This window comes from Humulus lupulus, chromosome 9, assembly GCF_963169125.1.
Source record: "Humulus lupulus chromosome 9, drHumLupu1.1, whole genome shotgun sequence".
Lineage (NCBI taxonomy): Eukaryota > Viridiplantae > Streptophyta > Magnoliopsida > Rosales > Cannabaceae > Humulus > Humulus lupulus.
Window position 1 is genome coordinate 185,594,638 of NC_084801.1, and position 12,764 is coordinate 185,607,401.

General features: G+C 31.0%; 1 protein-coding gene and 1 non-coding gene across 2 annotated transcripts; both read right to left on the bottom strand.

The window, feature by feature from the left end:
* Positions 1–6,293: 6,293 nt before the first annotated feature.
* TRNAG-GCC (transfer RNA glycine (anticodon GCC)) lies at positions 6,294–6,364 on the bottom strand. Its single transcript has one exon. It is a non-coding gene; the product is annotated as a tRNA-Gly (tRNA).
* Positions 6,365–7,738: 1,374 nt separating this feature from the next.
* Positions 7,739–12,254, bottom strand: LOC133801664 (ubiquitin-like modifier-activating enzyme atg7). Its single transcript, XM_062239910.1, has 14 exons — positions 11,970–12,254; positions 11,329–11,546; positions 10,949–11,140; positions 10,803–10,857; positions 10,597–10,691; positions 10,278–10,467; positions 10,053–10,158; positions 9,806–9,950; positions 9,573–9,731; positions 9,265–9,453; positions 8,865–9,065; positions 8,665–8,780; positions 8,372–8,531; positions 7,739–8,114 (listed from the first exon to the last, which is right to left on the bottom strand). Exons 1-14 carry the CDS (start codon positions 12,103–12,105, stop codon positions 7,923–7,925), a joined length of 2,154 nt encoding a protein of 717 aa, XP_062095894.1. The 5' UTR covers positions 12,106–12,254; the 3' UTR covers positions 7,739–7,922.
* Positions 12,255–12,764: the final 510 nt, after the last annotated feature.

The following is a 12,764-nucleotide window of genomic DNA, read 5'->3' on the forward strand; positions in this document are numbered from 1 at the left end:
CTATTATATCTATGATATTTGTCATCGTGCAAAAAAACATTAGGTTATAATTTCTCAAAGTGTCGAAAATAGAAAATAGTCCTACGATAATAGCAAAAGTAATATCCCTATCTAAAAAAATTCATATATACACACATAAAATATAAGGCTTGATCAGAACAACCTTCAAATCTTTGATTATATGGCCAAGAAACTTTTAAGATGACCAACAAATTTAGGAAGAGTTTTTCTGTTCTCATAATATATAAATATATATATCATCTGATGTTATATATAAAGGTATTATCTATTTATTAGAAAAAGAACAAAAAATAATTGAAAATAAAACAATTAATGGAGTTTAGTGCAAGCTTTCTAACTATTTTGCGTGTGAATTACAATGTTATTTCTTGTCCTTGTCCACTATATGAAAAAAGTATTATCTAATTTTGGATAATAACAAACATTGCTTTTTTTTTTTTGTCACAGTCAGAATTTCATGATCCACAACAGGAAAGATCGGGTAAAAATTGTTCAATCTCACACCCTCTGGGGAAAGTCAAGTGTGATGATTCTAAGACTGTGTAGGTATGAGACTGCACAGCTGAAGAATGCTTAAATAGATTGATAGGTACTACCTATGCCAACAAGATGCATCTACTTTTCGGTAGCTCATCACTTGAGAACTCTAAAGTTAAGTGTGCTTGACTTAGATTAGTCTCATGATGGGTGACCTCCTGGTAACTTTTCTCAGAAAGCGTGCGAGTGAGGACAAAACATGCTGGAAAGACTAATGACGTGGGGTGTTAAATTTTCCAAAATAATTTAAAATGGAATTTGGTACCATCTTATCATACTCATGTTTACATACAAATTTGGCTAGTTTTTTTGAAAAAATTTTTTGACTAATTTTTCACATTAATTGTTATAATAGCAGCTACAATATGACAGGGTTGCGATTGGAGTTGTAAAAAGCTAAACAATATCAAATAATTAGCTAAAATAGCTAATTTTGTTAAATAAATAGTGTGATTGAAGTTGCTCTTAAAAAAACTAACCGTGCTCGAAATTGCAACAATATTACATAGAGAATTGCTAAGGGACACCACTGGTGCCCCACCACAAGAAAGTGACATACTGGTGTAATCCAATATCGAGTTCTACTATTTGAATTTAATAAGTATTACATGATATCACTAATCAATTATGGGATGCCACCTCATGTGATGTTGGACACCGTAAAGTGACAAATAACCACACTCTATTACATATAAATGAATATATAAAAGTGTATAGATGCCTTGGTAGTTCCTAGTGTTTGTCAAAATCTAGTTGGTACAAAATGGTCATTAGTGCACACACCGCACACTAATCTCACCATTGTTAATTATTCGAGAAAACAAATTAGGCACATGTATTAGATTGGAGTGAAGCTTCAATGAAATATCACATGATGACGTGGCAATATATTCCACGTCAGACTCCACTCAAGTTTGTACCAATTTTGATAGCAGCCTTATATATGGACGTAAAAATAATCGCACGTGGGAGCTTATACAAAAAACGATAATAGGATTAATTGATCGATATGTGCTTTTATGATGTGTACCACAAATCTCTTTTTTTTTTTCTTTTTTTTTTTATGAGAGACATTAATTAATGATCTCTATTCTATTCTATATGTTCACTTATTTAGTATTATGATTTATAAAAATATATTTCATTATATTATCTTAGTGTTAGTGATGTTGATCTATAGTTTTCTTTTTTCTTATCTTTCTTCTATATATGAGTTTGATTTTATTTAGCTCGAACAATCGCTTATACCAATTAACTTATTTATTAAAACATATCTTATTTAGATCACTTTCGGTGGTCCTGCATTTTTCATAGTGAGAATACAAAACTATTCTAATAATGTATTTTAATTACTTTGTTTTTTTTTTTTATAGAAAATAATTAATCTTCATTAATAAAGTCAATATTTACAAGCTTAAAAAGAGCAATATCAATAACAAACGAGCAATTACTTTACTTTCTTTTCTTTTCTTTTCTTCCCAAGATTCCAAAAATATGTGTATTTTTCCTTTTATATACAAGTACATAACCAATCAAAGTGCATTGTTTCTTAATTTTTGCCCAAAAAAAATCTTTTAAAAATTATAATTTATACTTCCCCACAACAACAAAAAAAAACATACAATTATTTTATACTTTAAATTTATATTAAATTATTAATTTTAAGAGCACCCACAGAATGTTCTCAGTCTCCTCGCTAATACATAATTGAGGATCTATAGAAAAATTTACATTATTATTTATATTAGTGCGTGATGTTGTCTAGAGATGATAATTTTACTCGGAAACTTGTTTATTTTTGGGTATTCTACCTTGGTGGGTAGGGTATTACCTGATAAATTAGGGTTTATAGTAGAATGAGTGTACAAAAACATGTATCTACATCTTTATATGCAACATGCCCGATAAATTAGAGTTTATATGCATGAAAAGGAAAATCTATCTTTGAATAATAATGTTTTATTTTGCGCTAAATTTGGCACAATTTTTAGGACACTATTAAAGCAGTTATTTTTGAAGTTTGTTAGATCATCTTCAATGAGAGATGTAAATATTGTGCTATATAATTTGACACCAAAAATCAATATGTGATATATTTGTCATAATTTTTAATACTATATGCTCCAATGCAAGCTGATGCAAAAATCAATCTTCCATTAATGCTCAATTGATATTTATTGAAAATATACAAAAAATAATAATTTTCTTTTATATTTTATTGTTGATAGTGAAAGATGATAATAAAATAATACGTTAAAAAATCTATAAAGACAATACTAAAATAATAAAAATAACATAAAAGTATATAAAAAATTGTAGCATTTATGGTGATTTACATTTTCATGATATATATATATCGTGTGATTTGGCACAGTTTTTGGTATACCATTAAAGCAAGTATATATCAAGCTATATTTTAGCAATGTATTTCCAATTTAGCATATGCTCTTATATATATAAATATATATATATATATTTTAACCATGCATCAAAGATTCTATCTTAGGTTCTTACTTTTTGGAGCTTTTTTTTCTTCTTTTGAAATGGAATTTGGAGCAATCTTTCAATTGGCTATAAAAAAAATAAAATATAAAGAACTTTTGTAGCAAAATGTTAATTAATTAATTATAGGCTACTAAAAGGAGACTCTACGATACAATGTTAAATATCCATATTCCATACTTGTAGGACAAACCTTGGACATTTTGCAAAATGTTTCCATTTGCCTTTGCAAAGTGCCAATTCAATTAAGTCATTTTTCAAAGTGTCATAATATTATTATTAATGGAATATTCAATCATGTACAACTTTGAGAGAAGAATAATTTTGCAAAGTGTTGAATCCACTCCTTCTTTTTCATTTCCGAGTGAATATCAATATCAATATTGGTTTTATCCATAACTATGTCAACTATAAAGCTCCTAATTTACAAGTTGGTAACTAAAATTTCGAATTCTAAAATATCATTAGCAAAAAATAGAAGGGTAGATACTCATTGGATATTCTGTGTTTTGTCAAAATACGGACTTGGTATCTTAGGTTTTCAATAATATTTATATGGTACTTTGTAATTTAAAATCGTATATATTTAGCATCCTGGACTCTAATTTGATCAATAGAATTTTCTCAATATGATCAAACTATCATCAGTTATATGTAGTTAAGTAATTAAATTTAAATTTAAAACTCATATAATTGATGACAGTTTGATCATATTGACAAAAATTTATGGAACAAATTTAGGTCAATAATATTAAATATATATAATTTCAAATTTCATGTTAACATAAATATAAAATACCAAACATGTAATACTTTAAAAAATAAAGTAACAAATAAATATCTATCCAAAATAGAATAGCAAAAGTTAAATCCAAAAAGCTCTTTTAACTTTTCTCTTTGTTGGCACATAAAATTGTCCCATAGGCTATTGTAATGCCAATGAGAATAGTCCAAATATGCCAGGTGGCACAGTATACCAACTCAGTGCCACGTGTCATGATGCAACTTTTATATATGTAAGGATTATTTGGCCATGTGGGTGAGAACAGTATTGAGCAGACTCAAAATGGAGATGCCACTAACCTATGTGCTGTTGGTGGAAGTATTAGTCATTGTAAGGGCCAAGCTTCCACAATCAACACCAACATTATATCAATGGATATATATAGAGAGGAAGATTCTTAGGTGCTTCTGATTTTATCGATGTCGAAAACAAAATTCAAAATACTTGGCTGTATGCATATAAAAAAAAGAATAAACATGCGTACAATTGATTGGATGAACTATATTTTCGACATCATAAATTATTCGAAATTTTACAAAAGAAAAATTGAATTATATAAAAAAAATTGAATTATAATTTTTTTATATACCGAAAACAAATTTTATTTTATCGGTAGGAGCAAAAATAACGACCTACCTAAGAATTTTTCTATAAAGATATGTTGGTGATAAAACTTGGGTTGGTCAAACTTTAAACAAACCAAAAAACTTGAAAAAGTTGCCAAACTCTTTGCCTAATGTTAGTCTATCAAAGAATTATTACAAAAATGTCTATTGTGGTTTATTAACTTAATAATTAAAATGACAATTCTATTTGTTGTAAACCTCTCAACTCGTTATTATTTTATTTTTTTCAATTACGTATTCCACACATATTTTACTTCCCCTACTTTTAGCTACTTTCTGTAAATTAGGCTCTTTTCCAAATTTGTAAATCGAGTTTGTAAAAAAAAATTATCATATTCCTTTAATACAACTTAAAAAAACTCCCTTCAAAATTTTCTTTTTATACATTTTCATATATTGTATTTTAAACAAAAAAAATTAATATGAATACATATACTACTCTCTAAAATTGAAAAAAAAATTAATTATATATTTTCTATATATATTAGTATAAATCCTAAATATATTGATAACAAACAATGATTCCAATTTGATTATTGGTTGATGGAGAATTAGATCAACAATGGAAGAATTGAAAAAAAAAATAATGAAAATAAAGCATAAAAGAGACTTGAGCTTGAAAGAAGACTTATTCAAATTCAACTTCAACAGTTACATAACACAAAAAAATCAACATTGTTGAAATTTTTTATGACTAGTTTGTAGCAAAAAATTCCTACTTGACTCTTTTTTTCTTGCATTTAAGTTTCCACTTCAAAATTTTAATATTTAAATTCCTATTTTCTAAATATCTTGAATCTGTTCTGTCAAAAAAAAAAAATATATATATATATATATATATTGTTTCTGTTAGCCCTATCAAGTAGTATCTATTGAATTTTTCAGTTAAAGTAGGAGTTTCAGTAAAAATATTTCTTAATTCATTTAATTTAGCATTAAAGTTTATATCTTCCCAAATAAAAAATAGTTTCAAAATTTATTTAAAAAATTATATTCAAATTTATTGAATTAAGTAGACAAGTTCTGATTTAATTCATATATTGTAAAGAAAAACTATTTCATTCTTATGTATATTTAATTTTAGGAAAAATTACACATAGCACTATAAATTTTTAAAAAATTTGAAAAATATGAACAACAGTTTGTTACGAGTCTGTAAACGTCTCTTACAATTTTCTATTTAGTCTGTAAATGTTGTTTACAAAATCGTAACATATGATTACAAACTTGTAAATTTTAATTATAAATTTGTAAATTTTGGTTAAAAAGAATTGTATTGTTATAAATTTATAAACTTTGTTTACAAAAAAAAAACTTTGTATTTACGATTATGCCACTCCATAATTTTATAATTTTTTACAAATTCCATATTTTTTATATTTTTTTTTACAACCTTAGTATTTTTGTGAATTTTCCTTAATTTTAATTATGAATTATATATATATATATTATAAAATAAATTTTGCAGTTATTTTTTATTTGGAAGAATAGAGATGAAAGTGCAAAATGAAATACATGTCAAGGAATGTAACAAAATTCTAGTCTAAGGTAAATATTGAATTTAAACTAATATGGAATAATACATACTAATATGGTTTGAATTGGAGATTTTTCATTAAAATAAACCTATAAATAAAAAAATAAAAATAAAAAAGAGCTTCCTAGAACATTCATAAAGGGTATACAAGTAAGTAGTCCAATAGATGTTTGAATTATTTTCTTGGTTTTCTTTTCTTTTTGCTAATTCCAACAACTCTTCACTTATTATCATTATCACAACATTGTTGAGATAAAAAAAAATTAAAAAAAAATATGATGTAAGATGCACCAGCCGGGAATCGAACCCGGGTCTGTACCGTGGCAGGGTACTATTCTACCACTAGACCACTGGTGCTTGTGTTACCCTATTTTTTATATTATGTTATTGACTAATTCTAAAGTAAGGGAAGTTTTTGGTATTTAGAAATATTATAACTCAATTGTTTTTTCATGAGAGTGTATATTATAGTTATGATAGGTATCCTATCAATTTTTATTAGGGGTATACACGGTGTGGTTTGAGCGGTTTGAACACTTTTTAATACACCAGGCCACAAGTGCAGTGTAGTAGCTAGAACACACCGTGCGGTGTGATTTGGTTGCACCAAACCGACCAAACCAGACTATTTTTTGCAATGTGGTTTGGGTGGTTTTTTTACGGTGTAAGTGTGTTAAAAAATATGTGTGAGATAGAGATGGTGATAGGGAGGAGGAGGCGCAGATGAGATGAGAGAGGAAGGAGTTGTTGTCGTGTATGATGTGTTAGAGAATAAGGTTATACCCTAATTTAAATGGGCTCCTAGTTTCAGATTGAGTTACTAAAAAATGGTATATATGTAAAGTTTAAATTTTTTTTAACATATTTGTAACTATACGGTGCGGTGCAGTGCAAACCAAAATTTCACACCGCCAAACCGCGCGGTTTAGCTAAGATACAAACCATACCGAACCATTACACTTTTGACACCGCGGTTTGCGGTGTAGTGTGGTGCAGTGTGGTCGGTCGCCGCGGTTTGTCGGTTTAGATGCTCACCTCTAATTTTCATAATATTTTGAATAATTTACAGTGCTAAAATCAGAGTTCAAATAGTTCGTTTTCCACGCATATAAGAAAACTTAGTTACACGTGCAATTGACTGTTTGAACTTTAAATTGATAGGATTTTTGCTATAAATATAATTTACATGGTTATGAAGAAAAATTGGATTATAATTTTTCTAAATACCAGAAATAGAAAACGCCCCTACGGTATGAGCATTTTCTACACCCTATTATCCTATATTACTAATACAAATAATAACGAGATATATCTTTTCCATAAAAGATTTTATAAAACAGTTTTTGTTTTGTTAATGGCAATTTCAAAGTGATATTATTAGTAAGTAAGCTTTGACAAATAATAATAATACGAGATTTCATTTACCAAAATTGTAACTTTGAAATATTATGAGATACCATCACCAACAACTGATTTTCTTCTATTTACAATAAATAATTTAAAATTTGAAATTGTGTGTTTTAAATATTTGATTGATTAGTTTAATAGGCAAAATAAAATACATAAAAAAGAAGTCATATTTTCGATTTTTGAGAAGGATTATCAAAAAAGGAACTTTTATTAAGATGATTTTTACAATTTTAATCAAGCAAAAAAAAAAATATATCACATATTCATTCTTCATTCTCTTGTAACTGTAACTCAAACACAAAATTTAGGAAGAAGAAAAAATGCATCAACTGATATCAAATATTTTTCTATTTTTAAAAATATGTTATGATTATTGTAAAACCAAAAAATAACAATTATAAATATTGCAAATTTTTTTTTTTTTTGACATTTTTGAAGCACCTACAAAGGTATTGCAGCAGAAACAATCTGCTAAAATAAATTGAAGAACAAGAAAAAGAATAAATTAGATTTCAACACAATCATCATCATCATCAGCAGCATCAGCATCAGCATCAGACTCTGCATCCCAGTCTAAACTATAAGAGTTGGCCGATTTCATCAACTCCGTTAATCCAGTAAGATCTTCCAGATAAGTCGGATGATTAATCGCCTGGAGAATGAATTCCATTCCCCTTTTCCTGTATTCTGATACTACCTGGAAATTCATCACCATCAACACATAAGTTTGGAGCTCTTGCATCAAAAACCAACACAGGACTAGAAACTGGGCTTGACAAGCTTAGAAAGGTCAAGCCTGAGATACATCAGTTTCTCTTGTAACTGTTTTATTGGCTTGTACTTTCTAAAACTTCTCAGGAATGATTATATGATGATAAAGCATCAATTTTCATGAACTCGAAAGCTCGAGGATACTCTGGAGAAAGGTTGAGAATTATTGACAGCGAAACTTACCGTGCTACAACAAGCTGTGCAACTGTTTGAGGATTGACCAACAAGCATCATCTGAGAAAACTGCGAGAGTGAACCTCTGATTTGGTGGGGCAAAATACCAAGAGGGAGCTCACTATTCCCAGTGGTACTCGAGCTTGAAATCTCACCTTCTGCAAATATCCTGTAAACCACAGGAGTGCCCGGTCAGCTAGGAAAACAGGCAAAATGAAACTACTGTTTAAATTTTCCAAGGAATGAAACAATTATTGATTTATCAAGTTTTGATTAGCTTAGTATTCAATGCAAGGACTCACCCATGAGGGTGATGCAAGACTCCCACCAAGAGTTCCGCTGCAAGGGCCGAAGCAATTGGAGCAAGCCCCGGACGTGTAACAGTACACTGCTGGTCCAAAGTGCGGTTGGCAGTTGACTGCACAAACAATAAAGAGCTTTCAGCCACCTTTGAAATTCATAAAGCAGGTAATATATCAGATATTGTAAATTAGAAAATTACATCAATAGGAGCAACCACATCATTGCAAAAATAACAGCCCAATCTTTGCCTTTCATCATTATCAACCAGGTCAAGATTGCCCAAATCAGCAGATAAAGCATGCACAGCTTCATTTTTCAAGGCGTGGTCAGAGCTAAGAGGACCTGCTCCATGGCGCATAACTAAGAAGCTATCGAACCCTAAAGCAGCAGTTATAGTGATCTGCAAATAGTAAATGATAAAAGTATAAAATTAAATCAGTTACCACAGCTATGTTGGGAGATTAGAAATCCTGTATGTGATGATGCAGCTAAATTTTAAAATAATAATAATAAACCAATAAACAATGCCATCAGGTCAAATGATTTATTAGAAAAAAAGAAAAGAAAGGGCAATGTAGATAGTGAACTAGGAAATAGACCTTATTAAAATTGGCACACAAAAGTGAAGGTAGCCACCGACTTTCCCTTGTATCAGTCAACAAGAAAACTACATCATGAGAATCAATAAGATCATGCAGCCGTTTACAATCATCAAGTACACCGGGCTCTTCTTGGCTAGAAACTGGATGCCCAGGCATTGGTATAGCCATCACAACACCCTCTGCTTCCTGAGAAAAGGATTAAGGGAATGAATACAAGTTATAGGAGGATCTATTTGTATTTGCTTTTAGTTTCTGTGCGCAGAGCACAATATACTACATGGCAAACAAGATCATAGACAGTATACCACAGCTGGAAATATTCGCTGGAGACTTCTAACAGCTGCTGTGGTTTTAAACTCACCGCCATTGAGGCAATCATCCAATGTATACAGGGATTGCCTCAATGGATTAGACATAGCTACTTTTCCATTGTCAAGTAAAGTAATTTTTCGAACACCCCACGCCTGTAAGAAAACAAAACTTGTAATCAGATAAGAAATAACATGACAAATTCAATTACAATGGTTTCGTCACTCACCATGAGCATACGAGCCACCTGACACCCAAGTGTACCAGCTCCTAGGAGAAGGCACTTGAGCTCAGACAAAATGTTTAAGTTCAAAGAAGGCAAAGCACGCCATCTCATTAGTTTTAAATTCAAATCTGCAGCAGATATGGCCAACCTGTAAAAGTTATTTAAACATTTTAAAAAATATTGTAACAATACAACCAAAGGATAGAGAGTTTCAACAGATAAATTACTGACAGAAAGGCAGACAAATTACCTAGTGGGATCCATAGATCTAGCAAGGCTAATGCATCGAGGCAGCTTTCTCCCTCTGTTAAGTTCCCATCCCACTGCATTAGGAACACATTGACGATCTTTCCATCCTATGCAGAGATTAAAATTATAAGTTATGCATATGAATGGTAAAGTTAATAAGTGTATCAACTTTTGCACATGTAAAATAAAAATAGACAGAGTTGTTACCCAAAAGCCGCAGCTCTACCTTGTGGAACTGCAATTAGCGCTTCACCAACAAGGGATGATCCTAGGTCAGCAAAACCACGATTCTCTCTGTAGCATAAAAATCTAACTGAGTTGAGCTCCCATCTTGAGCAAATAAGTGCAAGGAAGTTCCGCAGGGGCCAACCAGGATTGTTCGGAAGGTGGCATGGGTCATAAAAACCAAAGAGTAACTGCCAATGGTATGTACAAAGCTTTAACAAAGATACAGCTTAAATTTGAAGTATAAAGAACTAATTCTAATTTCCACTGGTATGTTATTGCCAATGCCACTTTTCTAAATAACTTGAGGATTTACAGACCTTGTTGCTATCACCTTGACAGGTTTCCCAGTCCTTAAGATGCTTAATAGTGGCATTTGAATTCGCATCAACACTGATAAAAAAGAATGGAATATCTGCAGCAGTCATTTGAGTTAGGTTGAAAAGAGAACAGTCTTAATATGTGAATATAGACAATAACATACACGACCACATTTACTTCTATCAATATAAGAGTGCAAACTTACCTGCTGTTGAGCTTGAGTTTCGCCACGCATTACATGCTGCCGAAATTGATTCAGCCTACATCATAAAACAATAAATGATTTGAAAGTTGTAATATTAATCTAAATAGTTAGCTTCTACTTTGACAGAAGAATTATAGTTTGAGCACCTCTTCCGTGCTAAAACATTGCAAAGCTGGCCTCAGATCAACCAAGGTAGCTGGGGGATCAAGTAACAGAGCAGGAAAAGCAAACCAATAATGAAAGCTCCATTTCTTCAGGTCTGCAAAAGAGATGAGAAGGAATCTTGAAAGCACAGAACTGTCTTCCATAGCTTTACCAGTATGAATGTCCTCCCAAATCTAATTACCAGTGAAATGTTAATGTCTATATTTGGTTTAGCAAATACCCTGATAACAAAATCAAATTTTACTTACTAATACGATTAGTAGGAATTGATTAAAGGAGGAAAAAAGGAAAATAAATTTGCAACATGACATTAGGAAAACAATACAAAAATCCACATAAAAAATCATTGTAAGCGAGATACCTTCTTTGCTTCTTCTTTTAACAAGCTCATTTTGTCAAGTGAATAGAAGCTTTCCACCGTATTGGTGTTGTAAAGAATACCAGGGACAGAGCACCTGTTTCGGTTGCCTTGACTTGTGGCTGTTAGTGCTGATTGTTCACTCGATTCATCAGGCAAAGACTCAGCTAAAAGAGTTAAATGATTTGATACTTGGGAATGAGAGCAAGGAGCATAGAAACCTGAAACAAAATTCGATTTCAAGTAATCAACATTTGTAACAAAAGTCCACCTTTTACAAGCTAAGCAGCTTTCTTTCGTATTCATGAGTCAAAACCAAGTCCTTAGAATTCCACACATAATTAGCGAAATTTGTAAAAGTGACAACAAAACTTTTGGTCCATCCTCGTCCTTTCACGATTCTTTCAGACCCTAAATTCAATAACTTCCTATCACAATTGACAAAAATTAAAAATTGGAAATTCCAATAAAACCATAGCCCAAACCCAAAGTAGCTTAACTGAGAATCAAATTATCTGGTTTTATCAAGTAATTCAATCAAAATTGTATCTTTTTCCATAACATGCAAGCGTTAAAATCAAGAGAAAAATAATTTAAACGTCAAAGGCACTCAGTCCAAAAAAAAATGGAGGAAAGAGAGGAACCAGTAATGGGTATAGGAGAGTCATCGATCCCAAGCTTGTTAAGCTTCAAAGAACAAAGTCTGTGCCAGAAACCCTCGTCCACTGCGCTCTGAAACGGAGCAAACTGGAGTAGAGATCGATTACCTTGCTCCGCCATTGTTGCTCTTGCTCTATCGATTAAATCACTTTTCTGTTTTCTTTCTCAAAAATCTTCAACCTGTTTCATCAATTTCTTTTAAAATTTTAAATTATAACAAATTACAAATTTCATAGAAAGTGATTTGAGTTGGGAATCTGTTCAGTTAGACTCGAATTTAAAAAAAAAAAAATTATATTAACTTCGTAACGTGTTCGGCTCCGGTTTCCGGGTTAGGTGTCTTTCATGATTTGCTGTCGTTTTAATTTATTTGATGTCGTTTTTAGTTTACTTCTTATTACTTTCGGTCGTGTGGTGTTTCTTCCATTTTTGGCTCTCTATTGAGTAGTTTAGTTTTCTTGGAATATCAATAAAATTTTGCATGGTCAGCAGAGCAAGGTTATTTTAAACTTTTTTCTCTCAGCTAGGTGTTTTTTTTTTTTTGGTTGAAAAGAAGTATTTCATTAAAAGGCTTTAAATTAGCCAAAATCGGAGATACAACCGAGTTAGGGTCCTTGGGCTATTGGAGACCTAATTCGGTAAGATTTCGTAAAATAACAAGCAATTCCCTCCAGGGTTGTTTTTCCCTGATGGCTATCGAGCCATGAAAAAGATTCAACTAAAGGTGGACTGGACCTATTTTTCGGTTAAGGAAAGGAAAGAAAGCTTCTTCTTGAGGT